We start from the raw sequence: 19,997 nt of genomic DNA on the forward strand, positions 1-19,997 counted from the left end.
CTATCAACACACACTCTCAAACACAGTGCATTAGACTCATAGATACATTACTTCTTTTTTTGCACCTCTAATATATTAAAGATATTTCGCAGCCTTTAATGTCATACCATACTCTGTTCTTTTCCTCTCTGCAGCTCAGGTGACTCCAGAAGAGATCACTCCACTTGTTCCTCCTCAGTCAGGTGATAAAAACCAGGAAGATCTCACTGCCTACTTCCTAGAAGCTCTACTGAAATACATGGTAAACCAGGTATTATCTTGATTCTTTACTAACACAGTTAACACAGCATAACTACACATGTTGCAGTGCCTTACTAATGCAACTCACGCTGAACGTATGGGAGAAACCGGGTTTTGGGTGCATCACTCACTGATTTGGTTGTGACCACATCTGATGGTGAATTAAGTGTTGATTTAATTCCTCACTGGAATCATTAACCCCTAAAATAAAAATTGCATCCCCTGTTGCCACACAGTAAGTTGGCGCTTGTATTTCCTCTGCTTGCTGCCATCACACACTGATAACATTTTTCCCCAAAACAATGGTGCTCTTCTCTGCTTGACCCTATTCTGCTCTCTGTGTGACACAGGCTTGGTTGTCTGTCTGTCTAACTGTGTATTTATGTTTGTATCAAACAGGCAAAGTCTCTAGAGTGGCGGTGTAAAGAGAACCATGAACGTGGCTTCAGTTTCCTCTTTGGTCATTTCAGGAAGTTCTACCTTCCTCACATCTTTCCCAACTTCTCCATGGAAACCAGCCTCTACAGCCCCATGCTGGGTTAGTACTACTAAGTCATTTAGATCTACTAAATAAGCTTATTTAACCAAAGAAACATTTATTTATGTATGTATGCATGTATGAACGAATGAATGATGTGGACTGGGTCAAAAGAATGGCCCTTCAATTTAGGCAAGAGGGAACCAAATCTGCAGAGGAGTAATGATAAATGAACTCATGTTTTGGTCTTTCTAAACACTTAAAGCACTTTTATGGTGCGAGCTGCATTCACCAATTCACACATACATTACACCAATGGACATTCCACATGGACTGCCAGCCCTCCAGTTAATTAATGGTCTGCTCTACCTCCTGAACCCTAAAACTGAACAGGAAAAACGTGAGCCTCTGAGAGCTGGCTCATTATCATGATGGAGCACCCAGCTGCCATCGCATCGCCGTTTGAATTGTTTACAAACATTGCTGGATGTCACAGTATAACTCTGCTTTGACAGTCTCACTTTGAAGGATGCTGTGTTCGACCCACATTAATGCTGAAGACGGAAGTAAGCACTGTCCTTTTCTGAGAAGGCTGGTGTTTATTCCACACTGTGCTGCTTTTATTATCTATGCGACATGACCATGCTGTGTTCACTTTCTGCACAACAAGAACAGACTCAAAACTCAGTGATCGTACCTCATAATTAATTCTGTGCCCCTAAATATATATTCCTCTCTCTGTCATCCATAGATGTGCCTCCTATGCGTTCTAAGCCGTACTACAGTGTTGTGCGCAGAGAGCAGGACAGTGGCGAAACGCTGTACTGCACTAAGGAAAGTTTCCTTCAGGCTCGAGTTGTCTTTATCCGCTGGCTGGTTTCCTTCTGGCTCGAGCCACGACCCAACACACATACCCACATCCCAGGAACAGAGGGAGAGAATGTCCCCAAGAACATACAGGTAAGTCACGAGCACATTATTATGCATCACTTGGTTCTTGTTTTTTAACTGCTCAATTTGCAGAAGCAAATGCAAAAGATTTTAAAATACCTCTGACCCTGTCTCTGCTTACCTCCAGCGAGCAGCAGCTGGATTTGCAGCTCGCTCCACAAACAGCTCAGAGGACAGCGGTGGGGGAGGGATTCGATCTGACAGCCACCTTGAAGCAAGCGGAAGCTCAAGTGGGCCAGGAGGAGGAAGCATGGGGCTCTCTGGAGGTCCAGGGACTGAACCTGAACAGAGCCACTCGAACACATCTACACTGACAGAGAGAGAGCCCAGCTCCTCCTCACTCTGCTCCATGGATGAAGAGCAGCTGACAGACATGGAGGTGGTGAGAAGAGTGCTGACCAGCTCTAGAACCAACGTCAACTTCATCACAGAGATCTTTCGACAGGTTAAGGAAAAATGGTTATTTATCATAAAGTGAGAACAGTTTCCTTGTATCTTTCTTGACATGTTCATATTCCCGGTTACTGCAGGCGTTTCTTCTTCCCATGTGCGAGGCAGCGGCAATGCGAAAGGTGGTCCGAGTTTACCAGGAGTGGATCTCCATGGAAGACAAACCAGTTTTCATGAAGGAGCCAGAGGAGGGGCCTTATCCTATAGTCACGGCCACAAGTCTGGATACAGGCTCGCAATTCGGAGACAAAGATGATGAGGTGAGAAATTTTGTGAAATCAGTCATCTAATTTGCTGAAATACTCGGGTAAAAGTTATGTACACTAGCAGCCAACAAGTTTCAGTTCTCAAGACCAGCTTGCAGTAAATAGAAGTGTTTATTTTTGTACTTTCTTTTTTTAAGGGAATGAACAAAGTGATTGACAGTGAACTGTTGGAATACAGTGTTCATGCTGGAGTTCAAACTACACTACAGGTATGTTCTCACACAAAAAAACTGCCAAACTTCCACCATCTTGGTGTTATTTCTTAAATATTTCAAACTGTCCTGTGGTTTTGATTGCCTTTCTTCCGTCTCTGTCTCCTCTATAGGTGTTTATCACCCACTCCTCTAACGTTTTCCTGCTGGAACCAGCCAATGACATTAAGATCCTTTTGGAGGAGCATGTCGATATGTGCAAGCGAGTCCTGAACATCTACCGCAGCCTTGTCATGCATGAGACAATGGACCAGAAGACATGGTAAACACACAAACAGCAGCGTAAAATGCCATCTAAATACATTTGTGTCCTCTCAACTGCCTGCTGTTTCTGATTAAAGAAGAACAACTTTTTAGCTTTAACCAGTGTTCCTGAATTTGTAGGGAACAAATCTTGCTGGTTCTGCTGAGGGTGACAGAGTCAGTAATGAAAAGGCCTCCATCCATCATGCCTCAGGGCAAGAAGAACAACACATTGTCGGGCCGATTAGCTGGACCCATATTTCAGGTACGTTATAGCAATGTCATCATCTAAAAGATTTCTATATTTGAGTATTATATAATCTTGTGTTTTAATATGTTACCACACTTTAGGGTTGCCAGCATGACTTATTTTACTTCATCCCTCTCTTTCTGTACAGACACTGATAGTAGCCTGGATTAAGGGCAATTTAAACGTCTACATAAGCAGAGAGCTGTGGGATGACCTCCTCTCTGTCCTCTCCTCCCTAACCTGCTGGGAGGAGCTGGTCACTGAATGGTCACTGACCATGGAGACTCTTACAAAGGTACTGAACAGGGACCACATATACCTCCGCTCTGCTATTAATATAACTAGATAAATTCAGTTCAACACTTATCCAAGTCCAAAACAGTGTGGTAAAAGGTTAAAGCTTTGTTATGTCTCTGTGTCTTAGGTTTTGGCAAGGAACCTGTACAGTGTTGATCTGAATGAGCTGCCTCTGGACAAGCTCAGTGAACAAAAACAGAAGAAACATAAAGGAAAAGGTGAGTCACTTTTACCGACCTTCAAAAGACATGTGACTTCCTAAGAGCATATCCGAAACACAGCTGGCTGATTGTCACATCGCACTGCTAGAACCCAATGTGGCTCTGGAATAGAAATTTGTCTATTCATGTATCATTTTTGGACTTTGCAAAAAACTGAGGGCACAGAAAAACAAGTATTTTTTTTTTTTAATTTAGCAGATTTCTAGATGTTAATAGCACACATGTTTCATTCCTCTGTTCTTACAACAGGTATTGGTCCGGAGAGCCAGCGGCAGGTTGTCGATCGTTCCTTCTCTAAAGGCTGGAGCAGAGACCAACCAGGCCAGGCAGCCGCCATGAGACAGCGAAGCGCCACCACAGCTGGGTCACCAGGCATTGAAAAAGCCCGCAGTATTGTCCGGCAGAAGACTGTAGGTCAGTATGCCCTCTTCCTAGAACTCTGCTCCCTTTGAATGTAAATGTTCATAGCATTGACTCCCAGAATTTGTCTATGCATACTTTGGAGAAATAAATGGTGTGCAACAAGGCCAAACTAGCATGCTGTCTTTCCTCAGTAGCTTTGGATACTGTCACGCTCTTCTCAAGTCAGTTTTGTTTGATTTAATGTCTCTCCTCTGCTTCCCTCCTCCTGCCCATCTGTCAGTCTGACAGGAAGCTGTGGCATATGCTCACTACCATTCCTCTCTGGAGTCATGTTTATGGAAAATCTTTAGCTGTGGCCATTAGTATGAAAGATGTAGTCACAGCAGTGCTTGAAAAGGTTTAGTATCAGCTGAGATGATGAATAAAACAAATCCGAAGATGAAGTTGGGACTTTAAAAATACAATTTTTAAAGGGGGTATTTAGAGCTGTGAATTTAACTGTGATGCCAAAAAATTTGAGTAGTACTATTAAATATTTGATAGAATATTTGACTCTTTTGGTAGAGATTTTTTTTAACCTTGAACTCCATATATAATGCTGTTTTCTCCTTTTTTAAGCTATATTACCAAAGATGTTTCAAACGTAAATACACGCACCCAGCCGGTTTGCATAATCTCACTGTCATGCATTACGATAAAGACGGTTCTGCTCCAGTTGTGGTGACACATACATGACCTGATAGTGTTGCAGAAAACAATCGTATTACTGTGAATGCCAGAGTAGATTGAAACTAACCACAACAAAGGACGTTCCTCCACACTCTGCAGGGATTGAAGGTTTGGTTCCAGAAGGGTCTCTACAACTGGATTAGTTTGGGATATTTTATTGAATATCAACATGATGATTCCCATTTTCATTTAATTTTATGTAGTGTTCCTGTTTGTCGTGGGCTTATGAGGAGATTTGAGCTGCAGAACTCCCACCAGCTCTCTCACTGTCTCACTCACCATCTTTCCTGCAAAACTAACCCTGTCTCACCCCTCCCTCACCTTCCCTTCCCATCTCTGTCCTTCCATGCCCATCATGGAACCCACCTTTTCCATACCATCCTGTAACTTGTCTCTCGTTCCACTAATTTCCTGTCCTTATCTCCAAGCTGTTTCTATGCTTTTGTCTTATTTACTAAACGTATTCACTTGCTCTCTCTTTCTATTATCTTCATTTTTCATGTACTTTTTTCCACTTCTCCTTCCTCACTCACCTCTTAACCTTTATCTATACTTTTTTTCCTCTTTTTTGTATTTTTCCCTTTTCTGTCCCACACTCTTCCTCTCTTCTGTTTCTCTTCTTCCCACTTCCTCAGCCCTGCGTAGCTGTTCTACAGGGGATTCTCTGCTGTCCTCAGCCTTTATCCGCAGTGCTAAGAGTGCTCCTGCTCTGGCTCCGCCTCTTCCTGTCCTCCTCCACCACCACCACCACCCTTTACTACCCCCCCTTGCCGACCAGCTGGCAGGTACACACTCTTTGCACTACCTGTCTGCCTGCCTGCTGCCTGCCTGCCTGGATTAGTCGTCTACACAGACTGAAACTCTGCCTGTTGTCTTGTCTCTGAATATTTCTCTTTTCTTGTTTGTTTGTTATCACTGGAGCAGCAGTTTTCATCTGCTCCATCAGCAATCATTGACCCCATTCCCAGTTCACCTGCAACTTGGCTAATCTTAAAAGCTGTTGATCAGCAGTGCACAAATTTTGCATGTTGCAAGTGTAGATCTCTGAATTCTTTTCATCATTTAACATGCAAATTGTTTCTCAGTTACGGTCTTTGTTCAGTAAAATGTCAAAAGATGGCCTAAAATTATTATTTGCGAGATGCAAAAGGAGCATGTTTTTGTAAAACCGATAGATATTTCCAAATCATATACTATCATATACAACAATTAAAAAAAATATTTATATGCAAGATCTTCCACTGGAAGAACAGAGGTGCTTAAAGGTCTTTTTTTTTTTTTTTTTTTAATCAGACTTAATGTTTTTAGGGAGGTATTCAGAGGTTTCTTTACATCTTTAAAGGAAGAATCACATTGTTAAGTTAAATTGAGAACTTTCTTTTTCTTTAAAGAGTAAAAAAGGAGCTGATTGGGTCTTTCAGTTAATCAGCTGACAGATTATAGGTGACGTAACATGAGCTACCTCTCTAGTGACTCTCCTTTTCTGCTGTCTTGGGCTGCACTTGGCAGTGGTAGTGCTAGTTCTGGTTCTGCTCTGCAGATGGTGAGAATCCTTCGTCCACCTGCTGAAGTTTGTGGTTACAGAGGTTAGTGACAGCTCACAAAGCAGACAGCAGAAGGACAGCCAGTGCAGCTGATTGATATTGAGGAGTACCACAGCAGCAACCTGTCCAGGGAGCCCACTGAGAGAAGACTTGAGGGGAGTAGGGCAGAAACTGAACATTAAAGTAAGAGCAACCAATACATAGCCTAGTTTCTCAGATAGAAAAAACTCAAAAAAACACTGAAGTGCTGATATGCTTTGGCAGGTGTTAGTACATCTGGCAGTCACCCAGATGATCAAGTATGTGTGTTGGAATCACTCAACTGTGATTGTATTTGTAGGATGTGTTAAATAATCACCTCAATATATACAGATCAGGCGTAACATTGATTGCCTGGCTAATATTGTGTTGGTACACCTTTTGCTGTCAACCCTTACCCGTAGAGGCTATTGTTGTGCTCCTCAAACCATTCCTGAACCATTTTTGCTTTGTGAAAGAGACCACAGCCATCAGGGAGTACGGTTTCCACAAAAGAGTGTGCATGGTCTGCAACAGTGCTTCGGTAGATGGTATGTATCCAAGTAAAATCCACATGGATGGCAGGCCCCAGAGTTTCCCAGCAGAAAATCGCCCAAAACATCACACTGCCACTGCTGGCTTGCCGTCTTCCCATAGTGCATCCTGGTGGTAGGTGTTCCCCAGGTAAACGACAGACAGGCGCCCCCATCTATGCGATATAAAAGAAACCAGAGTCATCAGACCAGGCCACCTTTCAGTGGTGGGCAGGGGTCAGCCTGGCCACCCTGACTGATCCGCAGTTCTGTAGCCACACACAGAAGAAACTGTGATGCACTGTGTATTCTGGCACCTTTCTATCAGAACCAGCATTAAATTTTTCGTCAGTTTGAGTTACAGCAGTTCATCCATTGGATCAGTCAGTGTTATAATGTTATGCCTGATCAATGTCTGTCTTCAGCAGCCTGCTAAAATGCTATTTTAAACATGCCTGCATATGTAAACTAGAACTAGTTTATATATGCCTATTTATTATATAAATAGAATTCATTCTGGGCCAGCCAGTAGTGAACAAAGATGTATGTCATTTTGAGTCTTTGTTGCAAACATTTCACTTAGACTTTAGATGTAAGTGGGATTTGCTTTTCTTGTTGTACACCTGCATGGAACTTGACATACCCGTTTTCTGTGTTACTTGCTTATCATCTTGCTTGCCTGCCTGCCTATTAACCGGCACCTTACTCTTATCTGCCTGCACACGCATTTGTCTTCGAGGTCTTTCCATTAACTCTACATATTTGCATTTTTTTTCTGCCTGTTATAAGCCACTTTATTTCTCTGCCTTTCTTGTTGATCCTCCTTTCACCAAATTTTGGTGTAAAATTTCATATGATCTGCTTTATTCTTGCAGTGGCTTTTGCTTGGACAGCTCTCCTTTCTCTTTAGTATGAGAGGATGATGACTCGCATATCAATTTTGTTATTTTTAGTGTGTTTGTGTGTGGTGGTCCCTAATGCATGGTTATTGTGCAAGAGAGAAAACCCACTGAAATAATTCTAAATGGAAACTTACGGGGAATTTCTGTGACATTAAACATGATGGTTGTACAACATAACTTGCACTTGCAAGTGCACAACAGCCAAACTGGGAAGCAGTCAGCTGTGTTGCTGCATTGTTGCAGGCGAAATGGTGTATAGTATAACATATGAGTGGAAAGAGATTTTTACATCAATGTTTTTGATCTTGTCCATCTTCTTTATCTTCTTAAAGTCAAATTCCAGCTTCATATTCATACCATCAAGCTAGATGTATGCTAGTTCAGAATAATCCTTATTTATCTTATTTTGGGCCTTGATGCAATCCTCCTAAGTTTGTCCTCTGTCTGAAGCAATACCTCTTAGCATGTAGGTTGGGCTTCTGTGTTCACAGGCAGGGCTATGTGCCTGAGATAGTCATATTAGCGATATCTAAAAATCTCTTTAAAATCATCTTGAGCCAAGCATAGAAAAAAACTGTTCTGAAACCAGACCTTTTGGCTCAGGGAGTCTATTTGTTGATAGTTCACAGTTTAAAACTTAATTACTAATAATATTTATGAAGATGTAACAACCAAACAGTCAGCATTCAGGCATTTATCCAATGTTTTTTTTTTCTTCCTTCTTCTGCTAAAACAAGGTAAAAGTAGTAGTAGTACTAGTAGTAGCTTGATAAATAGCCATAGGATGTTTGCTATGAATACTGTTAACATTTTGTTTTTGTAAGCAACGTCAGTGAGTACAATCTGATAAAGAACCAGACAATAGATAACTTCTGCCTAATGCATTCTTTCAGATCTGTGTGCGTGCGTGCGTGTGTGTGTGCACATGTGTGTGTGCACGTGCACATGCCTGCATGCACAGTTTTTAACGTGTCTCCTCCCCTTTATGCTCCAGCTAATGCCACTCCTTTTCCTTCCAGACCTCGAGGATCCACCAATCACACTGACATCCCGCACGTCTCGGATGCGCCACTCATCCCAGAGCGACGAGACTCCTCCCATCTCCTGTTCTGAGGTCTTTCAGGGTGGGGCTTGTGATCTGGATACCCCAGCCCCATCCTCCCTTGCAAGGAGCAGCAGTGCCTCTGACATCATGGAGCCTTTCATCGCAGAGCGGGTCAAAGGTGAAGATCCCCAGAGGGATCCAACTTTGATCCCAAATCCTTCTCTCCATCACCACCACCACTCCACAACTTCTTCCTTACTCGTAACCAACAGCCACGCAGCTCAACCACCCTCACAGTCCCTCACCTTCTCTTCTCCCACCCCTTTTGCCTTCTCCAATGGTGCTGTTTCCTCATCCTCAGAGGTAAAAGATGATGGTAGTGTGTGCGATCAATTCTGGCACCAAAGTGTCTCTCGAAGCCGAGGTTCTAGTTCCGATTGGGTGAGTGACTGGGACTCAGCCTTCGCCTTTCAACCTGAAAAGGAAGCTGATGCAGATGAGGGTGAAACTGGGGAAGATGATTTATTCTCTTCTATTAGGGACTACCTCATTAACAAAGAAGCTGAGAGGAAGGGCGAGGCAGGCGAGAAAGATAGTCCCGGTCGTGCGGTAGAAAACAGCGTTACTTTACCTGCACTCGTGCAAACAGGTATGGCAAGAACACAGTTAGAAAACAGAGGGCAGCTCGGAGAAGCAAAGCAGGTGGTAAGGGAGGACAGACAGGTAAGTAAATCAGTGAGACATAGCAGTGTGGATTCTATCGAGGAGAATGAGGCAGAGCAGCCGAGTATCTATGAGTGCTTGGAGCTGCAGTGTCAGTGGCCATCACCCAGTGCTAAGGTGGGCTCTAGTTTAGAAAGAACTACTGCTGAAAAGAAGGTCGTGGGAGGAAATAGTGGAAAGGCAACAGTATTGGAAGGGAAATATGACTTGTGGGGTGATACAGAAGAGAAACAAGATGATAAAGAAATGGCAGCAAATGACAAGTCCAGTTTAATTAGGCAAGATACTACTGTGGGTGAAGGTAGCAGTGAATCAGTTCCCCAAACTTCAGAACCCACTAAGACCAAGATGTCCCGTAGTAGCACTAAGAGGCATCATTCTGGGGGTGTTCATGTCAGTTTCCGGCCCTCAACTGAATCTGTCCAGTTTCACAACCCTCTTGAAAATAAGGAGGCCCACTGGAAAGCTCGGCTACGCCGGCTCAGTCACTTCCACACACACAGCCACTCGGCTGGAGAGAGGCCTGGGGTTGGAGCTGGAGCAGGGTCAGGGGGGAAGCTGGGAACAGGGGGTTCAGGTAAGTTTGGCTCTGTGGCTGTTATCAGCCATAGAACAGGCGTACATGAGAAATTAGCATCTGGGACTGTAACAGATAGCAGTGGGACAGGGGGCACAGCAGGCCTGGAAACCCGGTCTGGGACTGGAGGGGACAAAGACAAGCAGCATGCTGGATCCTGTGTGGGATCCAGTCATGGCTCAGAGGTTCACTCTGAGGTGTTGTCAAGCAGTTCAGGTTCCTCAGGAGTGCGCGGACGTTTAGGACGTTCCGCCTTGCGATCTAGAGCCTCCCGCTCACGCTCCCAGGAGCCAGGGAGCACTGCCTCACGGCACCACCAAGGGGCTCTTCTTGGTGGTGTTTATAAGACTGTGGTTCACGCTCTGTCGTCCAAGCCTCGACCCCAAGGTCAGGGGTCATCCCAAGGCTCGTCGCCGCAGCGGCAGGCCCGGGCCACCATGGGTGATGCATCACTCAGGGATCTCTACTCCCATGTCCTGGGCTACTTTGGACGAAAGACGACTACGCCAGGTGAGGATCGCAACGAACGAAGTTCTCACAAAGGAAACAGCAGTGGAAAGACAAATACTCACCACCACACAAACACCAGCAACTTTCTTTTCCTTTTTGGCTGTTTTTTTTTTTTCTTTTTTAACTGGTTTGTTATGATGGAATGACATTTTTGGCTGAAACTCATCATCTTGCTGCTGGACTGAAATTCAAACTCCCTGTTGATGTGTTTCCTCTTGAACGTAGCCCCTCCTCCAGCCTGCCTCTTATCAAGGACCCTCACCCTCCTCCTTCCCATGCCTTCCCACTTCTCTAGCTCAGAAGCTCCCTCCCTCCTTCTCCTTTCTGCTTTCTCTAAGGGTTTCGGGATTTTTAACCTTCTCACCTCCTTACCCTGTTCTCCACCTCCATCCTCACCTCGATGTTGCATGCGGCCTCCTCGTGCCTCCTTCGCCTCCTCCCCCGGACTCCGGCCCTTCTTCAGCTCCACAGAAGGAAACTGATCTACAGACAAGCACAACTGTCTGTAGAAAAAGTAAAACAGCTGACATACACTATACTATTGAGAAAGATCCCAGATGTTTTGTAGCACTTTCAGACTTTGGTTCATTGTTGTTGATCAAGAAATATCAGTGATTTTACAGATTGAGTGTAAGCATTTAGCTGTAGTTCATTCTCACACCACTAGAGTGCAGCATAAGACCCTGTGAGAACTTGATTGTAGTAACCTAGACAGAATTTGAATGAATATAAAAAGGTATGCGCTTTCAAATTGGTAATGGTTATTTGCCTTGGACACTGCCACAGCCTTTATCAGCTATGCTGAATGGTTAAGTGCACATTTGAATCAGCAGCACAAATGCCACCTTTTTCTGTTCATTCTAATTCTTGGTGCAGAAGTGAGGTTATTTTACCTTCAGGTTTGGATTTTTGATAAGAGCACGATGATTCATCACCTGAATCTGTCTTGATGTGGAGTTACTGTTGCAAAGCCACTTTTTTAAATCATGTTCTTACATTATTCAGGAGTATTGCATGGCAGCTTGTGTCAAATAATATACTTGTTTGGTTTGTCTACTAATGTTCCAGATGTTTGAGGCCTGCATTATTTATTTGTTTATTTTTTTTATTTAAATTTTTTTATTACAGTAAGGAAGAAATTCCATTTTAGTGTAAACAAGCAATTTTGGGCATTCACCGTTTCACCTGGTACTTTTTATACCAGATATTATGTGCTGTGGCTGGTTAAACTCAGATTGATAGTGCTTTTGCATAATCTATGAGCACAAGTGGCGCTCTTGTGCCACTTGACCACACTCTTTTATGGTTTGGTTGTGGAAAATTTGCATGACTGGACTTATTCCATTAGAATGAGCTTGTGCAGTTATTGTAAACTCTCCACACTGAAGTCCTTAAAAAAGGGCTTTATTAGCTCTAGTGTGTTGCATCATTGTTACTGTATTTGTCCGTTCACAGCAGCTGGTTCTTTACTGAACTGCAGCATGAGTGAGAGAAAGCTTGCAGTGCAGTGAGTCATTGGTAACTCTCCATGTAGAGTAATATATCCAGAGTTGTTTTTATTTATGGATCTGTTCGCTAAGAGTGTTGATCCAGTGGAGACAAGGTCATCCGTAGCTCTTGTAGTTACCTTATTGAGGTGATTTTGGTATCAGGTGCCAGACGACACACACTGCAGTTGTTGAAATGACTCAACCGAATGGGCTGAACATGTGAAAAAAAACCACTAGAGATGAGTTGTCAAGTCTGTCAGATGGCATAGTCTGTGTGAGGTCAGCTAACGGCTTGTTTATGGTACTAATAGGGAATGCATTGTATATGTTAGCTTTAATGGTGCAATAATGAGACTAAAAACACTTTTCTTTTTCCTTCCATTTTGTGTTGCTATTGGTGATGTCATGGCAAATAACCATTACAGTAAAATATGATTTAACATCTGGGCAAGGGCACATGTCTGAATAACACACTAATTTTACTTTTGAGTATTCAGGAACGATATCTGTAAGGCTTCAATAGAAGAAATATTAAGTTTACTTAACTTCTGTCCGTATTGTCACAGCCACAGTATTCTGATCCTGCTTAAATTTTTATGGTTGCGCTTACCTTACCTACTGCAGAGGTGGAGCAGATGATATCTTCGGGTGATGTACAAGTGTACCTGCAGGGTATACCCTTTTGAATTTTTCTTGTTCGGTGGTAAATTCTGTGTTAAATCTGGCACAGTAAATAATTTGGATGTGGATTAAGCTTTATTGACGAAGTAATTGGTATTCATGGGTAGAAGCAACAAAGCTGTGCTGTCTTCTGTCAGCCACAGGTGCAGAAATTAAATATTAGTTATTTAATACTGAAAGCAGCAGATTTAATCCCATCTGACTTTGGGTTGGAGAGATGCACTCTATCAGAAGTTATAAACTCCCACTGGTCGCTATCTTTGTATCCAAGCTAACAGTAGTATAACTCATAGTAACATAACTGCACTAATGTGGGCCTGTGGTATGCTGCTTGTTTGGAGCTAACAGTGTAATACTCTCTCTTGCTATGTCTGCATGGTGTGTATTAACTCCTGCATTGCTTTCCTGGTGGTTATTGATGCGCCTGCTATTGTGGCTTTTCTTTATTTAAAAAATACAGTTTTAAATAACATTCAGGCCTACAGTATACACACACATCAGGACTGCTCTTAAATCATCAGTTTTACCAGTTACTAGTTTGTTTTAGTGATATTGTGACATTTCAATGTAACATCTGATCACTGTACTTTAAATGGTGCTTTTAATGCTCTGTGGGCAGTGTTGGGATTATTGTTTCCTGATCAAAACCAAAATGTCACCATATCTTTGATTTTTAGATGTTTACAAAGATTATCAACAAGTCAGACCTGATGATAGTCATGTTACACAATTCCTTATTTCTTGGTATGTCTCAGTTTTCTATCATTTAAACTGTTTGCGTGGGTAAGCATCAGTCAAGCCCCTCTCAGGCATCTGCTCCTTTCTGTAAATGTGACAGAATCTGAGCAAGTCCTGTCTGAATGCACATCCTGGTCACTTTTTCATTAGAAAACTCAAGAAAAGACTTAAACTGTTAACTACCTAAAAACGGGACATTTATGCACCTTAAACATAATGGACAGCACAACAAATAATACCTTGAGATGTCTGAATAACTTTAAAGGTGCGCATCAAAGTATTTTATTTTGAAAGTTCAGTTGCTGCTAACCAGCCAGGCTCGGCTCTGGTATGTAAATTTACTACCTGCTGGCTGGCCTGGGAATGATGTCATTCAGCTTCCTCTCCAGTGAGTCTCTTCCTGGATTTCCTTAAGAGCAGTTGTCAGCTGGACTTCAGGGTTGTGGAGTTGGAAGAGAGACTTGCTGGTGAAGCAGCTGCATGATGTTGAGGATCAGAATAGTGAGCTAGCCTGTTTGAAGATGGGGGACAATGTCTGAATGGGAGTATGCTGTCACTTTAACAGGTTAATAGTTTTGTATACAATGTCTGACAGGGGCTTCACAGTCTGTCTTTGTGTGTTTGCTTACTTATATGGCTTCCTATGCTTGTGGATGCTCATTGGTTTTTATCATTCCTGTGTATGTGTGTGTTTATTATAATCTTGTCTACCTCTTTGCCTCATTATGCATTTGTGTTTGTAGCGAATAAAGAGGAGGTGGTCCAGAAGGCCCGTCCAGTCTCCACTGATGTTGGAAGCAGCAACCCAAACTTCTCTGACCTCATGGATGAGTTTATCCAGGAGAGACTGAGGGCCAAAGGAACTTCAGTTAGTACAACACACACGCTAATTTCAGATTGTGTCATAAGATGAAAGATACGAGTGTCACTTTCTACTCTGTACACAGGGTCGCCGTGGCAGCAGCCCGGGAAGCCTGGAAGTTCCCAGGGATCTGCCAGAGCTCCTGGAGGCCAGTCATAGTCGTGATGGATCGCGACCCTTAGATGATCTTCGGCCTGTCGATGATCCGGGGGTTCCCTCTGAGTGGACGTCACCCGCTAGTGCCAGCGGTTCTGATGTCATCAGCTCCGACAGCCAGTCAGACTCCTTTAATGCCTTTCAGTACTCCACCTGCAAATTTGATAGTAAGGAACAAGATATGAGCAGTTTATTTACACTGCACGCCACATATTTGGGCGATCGTGGCTTAAGAGTTGGCAGTTCGTCTTGTAATCGGAAGGTTGCCGGTTCGAGCCCCGGCTCTGACAGTCTTGGTCGTTGTGTCCTTGGGCATGACACTTCACCCGTTGCCTACTGGTGGTGGTCAGAGGGCCCGGTGGCGCCAGTGTCCGGCAGCCTCGCCTCTGTCAGTGCGCCCCAGGGCGACTGTGGCTACAATGTAGCTTGCCATCACCAGTGTGTGAATGGGTGGATGACTGAATGTGTAAAGCGCTTTGGGGTCCTTAGGGACTAGTAAAGCGCTATACAAATACAGGCCATTTACCATATTTATCGTCTTTTTAAAACAATATTAAAGTATAAAACTGTTATCTTGTGCAAAACTTTTTTATTAGTTCATGTAAAATAAGTTTCTGCCAAGAGAAGCAGAAAAACACAAAATTGAGTTTCTTTTTTTAAGGTAAATTAATCTGTAGGAGTAAGCCATCTCATCTTCTGTTTAACTTTGAAGAACTTTCTGTGAAGTGTTTAAAAATAATCCATCACAGTTTGTCAGGCTGCTGAAATTAAAAGAGGAAAATCACCAACTGTACAGCAATGATGACTTTTCTTTCTTTTGTAGATTTTACTTTTAGCTCCGAGGCGTCTGCAGGGGGAGTTGGATCTGCAGCAGGAGGGGGAGGAGGAGGAGGAGGAGGAGGTCGAGGCAGCTCGCTGGATCAGGACAGCCTTGGTGGGGGTGTGGCCGGTGAAGAGCATGAGGTGGCCAGTTTGACGACACTTCACATCGACTCAGAGACAAGCAGCCTGAGCCACACTGTCACGGTTACAGGTAGGGACATAACAGACTTCAGCTCTATACCTGCTCACCAGAACCCTTAAATACTGTGGTTTTATGCCATGCAAGGGGTTTTCCCAATGAGTAATTTACCAGTAGATTAAATGAGGGGGGTAAAAAAAACAAATATTCAGAAAACATCCCAAAAACTATGAGCATTGAGTCTAATAAAGATAAAAGAAGTTGAAATAAATAACGCTTGTATAACACTGATTTGTGTGTCAGATCGCCTGAGCTGGTGAAGTTTGCTGTTCACCAGCTCATCTCCCCACAACTGCAGACATCCAGTGGTTAAAGCTTCAGAACAGCAGTTGCCCTTCCACTATGGTCTTTTGCAGTGAAAAACACACCCTAATCCTGCACACCCTAAACTCCCTATTGGATTCATGAATCCCTGTAAGACATTAACTAATCAAGATTACAACTTTAAACAACTAAGTGATCATGCCTTTTGTTGTAATCAAGCAGCCTTTCTCTGAATAGAATATCACACTTTTTTTTTATTCCAGCCCTTTTTTTACTTTACCTCCTCTCTACAGTGATGTGCATCCCTAAGAACATTTTATTTGAAATTTGAGTGCAGGCTCTCATTTCCCACGATGTTGAGTAACCATTTAAAATGATGTAAAAGGACTCAAACAATGATAGGCACGCTGCAAAAGAAACCCTGTCGAGCAAGCCTATTTAGAAATACTCGTAAAGGTACAAGATCAACAGATACTTCGAATGCAGTCTTTTGTTATTGATTAACAAAAACATCTGTCACGTTTTCAGGATTTTTTTTTTTTTTTAAATATCACAGTGATGAGTGTCAATAAAAAGCATGAGAGCAGAATAATAAAATACATAATAGCTGAAGCAAATAACATGCTTATAAATCAAAGAGAAAAATGGACTGAACTATCATAAGAAAGTATTTTTCTGATTGTCTTGGTTTTCTATGTGATCTTTAAAATGACGTTTTTTTACTATCCACTCGGGACTTAGGTTTTAAGTCTCCTTCTTTGATATAAGTCATAACTCACATTCCACAATAAAGCATGAATCTCCTCCTCACGTTGCCTTATCAGGAGTTGCTGATATTTTCTGTATTCTTTCCCTTGTGTGTGCCTTCTTGCAGGTTCTGAGAGTGCATCGCCCATGCATTCGCTTGGGGGCTCTCGCTCCCAGACTCCTTCCCCTGCCACTCTGACAGCAGAGCACACTGAGCACACGCATTCCCACTCCCACACCCATTTACAGCTGGACCAGAAACTCCACAACTCTGTCTTACAGACCCCCGACGACCTGGGTAGTACTCAGAGGCATTCACTTTCAGATACATTTTCCTGTTCATACAAAGTGTAGTATTTTAATCATGTTTGTGAATATGAAATACTTTGTAGGATGACTCAGTCATATTCTCATTGACTCATTAATTCCAGAAACAAGCGAGTTCCCCAGTGAGGACTGTAGTGTGATGGCGGGCGGCTCTCTGACCGGATGGCACGCAGATGTTGCCACAGTGATGTGGAGAAGGATGCTGGGTATCCTGGGAGATGTGAACAGCATTAAGGACCCAGAAATCCACGCTCAGGTCTTTGACTACCTGTGTGAACTGTGGCAAAACCTGGCCAAGGTGAGAACTGAGACATATAGCGAACCCGCAACTCCTGTGTCAGTGAACATGTTCTCCAATGACAAGCTTTCTGTTTGCAGATCAGGGATAATTTGGGCATTTCTCTGGATAACCAGTCGTCTCCTCCACCCCCTGTTCTGATCCCACCCCTGAGAATCCTCACCCCTTGGCTTTTTAAGGTATGTGTGATAAAGAGGTAACAATAAGGGCTATAACATAACGTGTTTCAGTGTTAGTTAAGCAGTCTTTTCTCTTAAGGCCACCATGCTGACAGAGCGTTACAAGCAGGGGAAACTTCACGCCTACAAGCTGATTTGTAGGATCATGAAGAGACGGCAAGATGTTTCACCAAACACAGACTATCTGACACACTTCTATAACATCATGCACCAAGGACTTCTCCACCAAGACCAGGTAGAGTGGTCTCAAATTCATACTTGAGCATGATATATTAACAAACAGCATATTTTATATTTAATAGATTTCTTTAATCTTGCAGCTACTAAAAAAAATATTAATGTTAAATACGCAAATCCATATCTTTAAGCACAGAGTAAGTGCAGGACAGCAGGGAAATAGGGAGGAAGGATACTTATGCAGGCAAACATGCTGTGCTACTGTGAATGCACCTTTGAAGCTAAATGTTTAAGAAAAACTGTATTACTTTTACAGGACATTGTGAACACCATCATCAAGCACTGTAGTCCCAGGTTCTTCAGTATCGGTCTACCTGGAGCCACCATGCTGATCCTGGATTTCATCATTGCAGCTTCTAGAGTCACTGCCTGCTCATCACTCAATGTAAGAAATCATCCCATTTGCAATGTTGGTTTCCAGCTTTACAGGAGCTGATTCTTTCTTTCCTGTCTCCCTAACAAGTTTTATTTTCCTTCAAAGGCTCCAAGAGTTGAAGCACAGATTCTTCTCGGATCTCTGGTGTGCTTTCCCAACTTTTACGGGGAGCTTCCTGCTCTCCACCCCACCACAGCTGACGTGGTACTTACCAAGTTCCCTGATGTCAAGGTACATGAATGCCGATCATCTTCTTCCACCTTACCTTATCCCTAGTATCCTCCTCTGTCACACCAAGTCTCTGGATGTCCTCCCTCACTGCATCCACGAATCTTCTCTTCTCACATGTCCAAACCATCTCGACCTTAACCTTGTCTCCAGCCTGAGGTGTCCTTCTAATGTATGTAAATGTAGTTTATGGAATATTTTCAGTAGCAGTGTATTTAGGTGGCTGAAATTATCCTTCACTAGAGGCTCCAACTACCATTAAAATCTTTCTCTATCATTTCTGTATTTTTGTCATTTTAGATGGTGTTATCTTCTCTTGTTTGGATAATAGGGAATTATAGCCATCCTAGCAGTTACAAATGCACAGAAAATTCTTTGCAGCATCCTTTCTGCAAATGATATGCAGTGCAGCCTGGTTCAGTGTATCCACAGTAGATAAACTGTTCATCATACCTCATATGCACTTCTCTGGTAGAGTATTACAATACACCACAAGAAAATATTGAGAAAATAACATTTTTTAAGAAATTACTTTAATCTTTTGGTAAGTGTGGGGAAGAGCAGGACGATACAGTTAAACTGACAGGTCTGAAAATGTGTTAGTTTTTTTTTTAACTCACACATCTAAAGCTCAAAAAGTTTATCTGCTTTGTTTGTAATCCAGGTCAGTTCAAACGTCGGCTGTCCATAGGGGATCTCGGAGGCAAACTAATAGGTTAATGTCTCATCAGCCATTCTTGTTTGAGCTGAGGGCGATGGGACTGATGTTGTTATTGTTGTTGGTGCCATGTAAACTGCTAATGCCATGCGTGGCAGCGCCTCAGGCTCACTCACTGCTTTCTTATGTGGCAGAAGCTTGTTTTGAATCACTAAGCGGTCATTAACACTGACCAGAGGGACAAGACCAGGGAGTGTGTGAACGTGTCTGGGGTGTCTGTTGACGTGTTTAAACTGTGACTATGTGTCCATATTTAGTCCAGCATATGTGTCTACGATATGCATTAACACCACATGGTGTAGTTCCTTGAATCTATTTCCTGTTTGTCTGACTGGGAACTAATAAGTTTGTCCTCATTTTCTGACATATAAATAGTGTTGAAATGATGGATGCTCATATCAAACACTGCCAAATAATGAGGTTAGCTTAAAGGGAGGGGGAAATGAACTAAAATGTCTTGTTTCAGATACTGGACAAACTCAAGGACTACACTGAGACTAGAGAAGATAGAGAAGGATTATTTTGAACAGTGAATCATGCAAAGCTACTCTAATAGGGCCATTTCAAGGATGGAGTCTTATCATTATTGTTATTATTTATTATACACACCTTTAAGGGCTGCTCAATTATGGCAAAAATCATAATCCCAATTATTATCATCAGTATTTCAATCTGAGGTCAGCAACATGACTTTTTATATTAATGCCTGTAATAACAATACTAGTGTTCGGCTGATATATTGCTATTGAAAACTGATTTGCTGTATGTTTTTGTTTTTTTGTTGTTTTCTTTTTTTTAAGGAGCATATCATCAAAACCATCCTGACCTCTGCCAGGGATGAACCCTCTGCTCCTGCTAGGTAAAGGGTTTACAAAGTTTGTTTATTCATTTATTTATTTATTTTTCATTACACGTATACAGTGTTGAGCAGGTGCCCCAGGTTACCTAAAGTTTTCATTTGTTAATCAGTTCCTTCAGTATGTGACCACATCTGTTTGTGCTCACCGTTAGCGAGTATTTCTTTATTTTATGCTGGTTCCTGTGTGTAATATTAATATATGCAGTGATTCCGGTAAACAGCATTTATAGAGACCTTTATTGTAAAACCGCTTGCTCACACTGT

General features: G+C 42.6%; 1 protein-coding gene across 4 annotated transcripts in view; it reads left to right on the top strand.

Annotated features, from left to right (window-relative positions):
- Positions 1-19,997, top strand: part of ralgapa1 (Ral GTPase activating protein catalytic subunit alpha 1) — a 78,752-nt gene that overhangs the window by 7,905 nt on the left and 50,850 nt on the right. For 2 of the 4 annotated variants that reach the window (XM_039603566.1, XM_039603568.1), the window contains exons 7-28: positions 135-250; positions 640-778; positions 1,470-1,678; positions 1,797-2,114; positions 2,200-2,379; positions 2,523-2,594; positions 2,711-2,859; positions 2,982-3,105; positions 3,239-3,385; positions 3,515-3,605; positions 3,858-4,022; positions 8,717-10,552; positions 14,205-14,329; positions 14,409-14,646; positions 15,303-15,512; positions 16,639-16,809; positions 16,943-17,136; positions 17,217-17,315; positions 17,395-17,550; positions 17,809-17,937; positions 18,034-18,159; positions 19,675-19,733. In XM_039603566.1, the coding sequence (XP_039459500.1) occupies positions 135-250; positions 640-778; positions 1,470-1,678; positions 1,797-2,114; positions 2,200-2,379; positions 2,523-2,594; positions 2,711-2,859; positions 2,982-3,105; positions 3,239-3,385; positions 3,515-3,605; positions 3,858-4,022; positions 8,717-10,552; positions 14,205-14,329; positions 14,409-14,646; positions 15,303-15,512; positions 16,639-16,809; positions 16,943-17,136; positions 17,217-17,315; positions 17,395-17,550; positions 17,809-17,937; positions 18,034-18,159; positions 19,675-19,733 (5,053 nt within the window). The remainder of the gene's footprint in view (positions 1-134; positions 251-639; positions 779-1,469; positions 1,679-1,796; positions 2,115-2,199; positions 2,380-2,522; positions 2,595-2,710; positions 2,860-2,981; positions 3,106-3,238; positions 3,386-3,514; positions 3,606-3,857; positions 4,023-8,716; positions 10,553-14,204; positions 14,330-14,408; positions 14,647-15,302; positions 15,513-16,638; positions 16,810-16,942; positions 17,137-17,216; positions 17,316-17,394; positions 17,551-17,808; positions 17,938-18,033; positions 18,160-19,674; positions 19,734-19,997) is intronic. The other 2 variants (XM_039603567.1, XM_031746126.2) reach the window with 2 other exon arrangements.

The sequence above is a fragment of the Oreochromis aureus genome, linkage group 19 (genome assembly GCF_013358895.1).
Source record: "Oreochromis aureus strain Israel breed Guangdong linkage group 19, ZZ_aureus, whole genome shotgun sequence".
Taxonomy (NCBI): domain Eukaryota; kingdom Metazoa; phylum Chordata; class Actinopteri; order Cichliformes; family Cichlidae; genus Oreochromis; species Oreochromis aureus.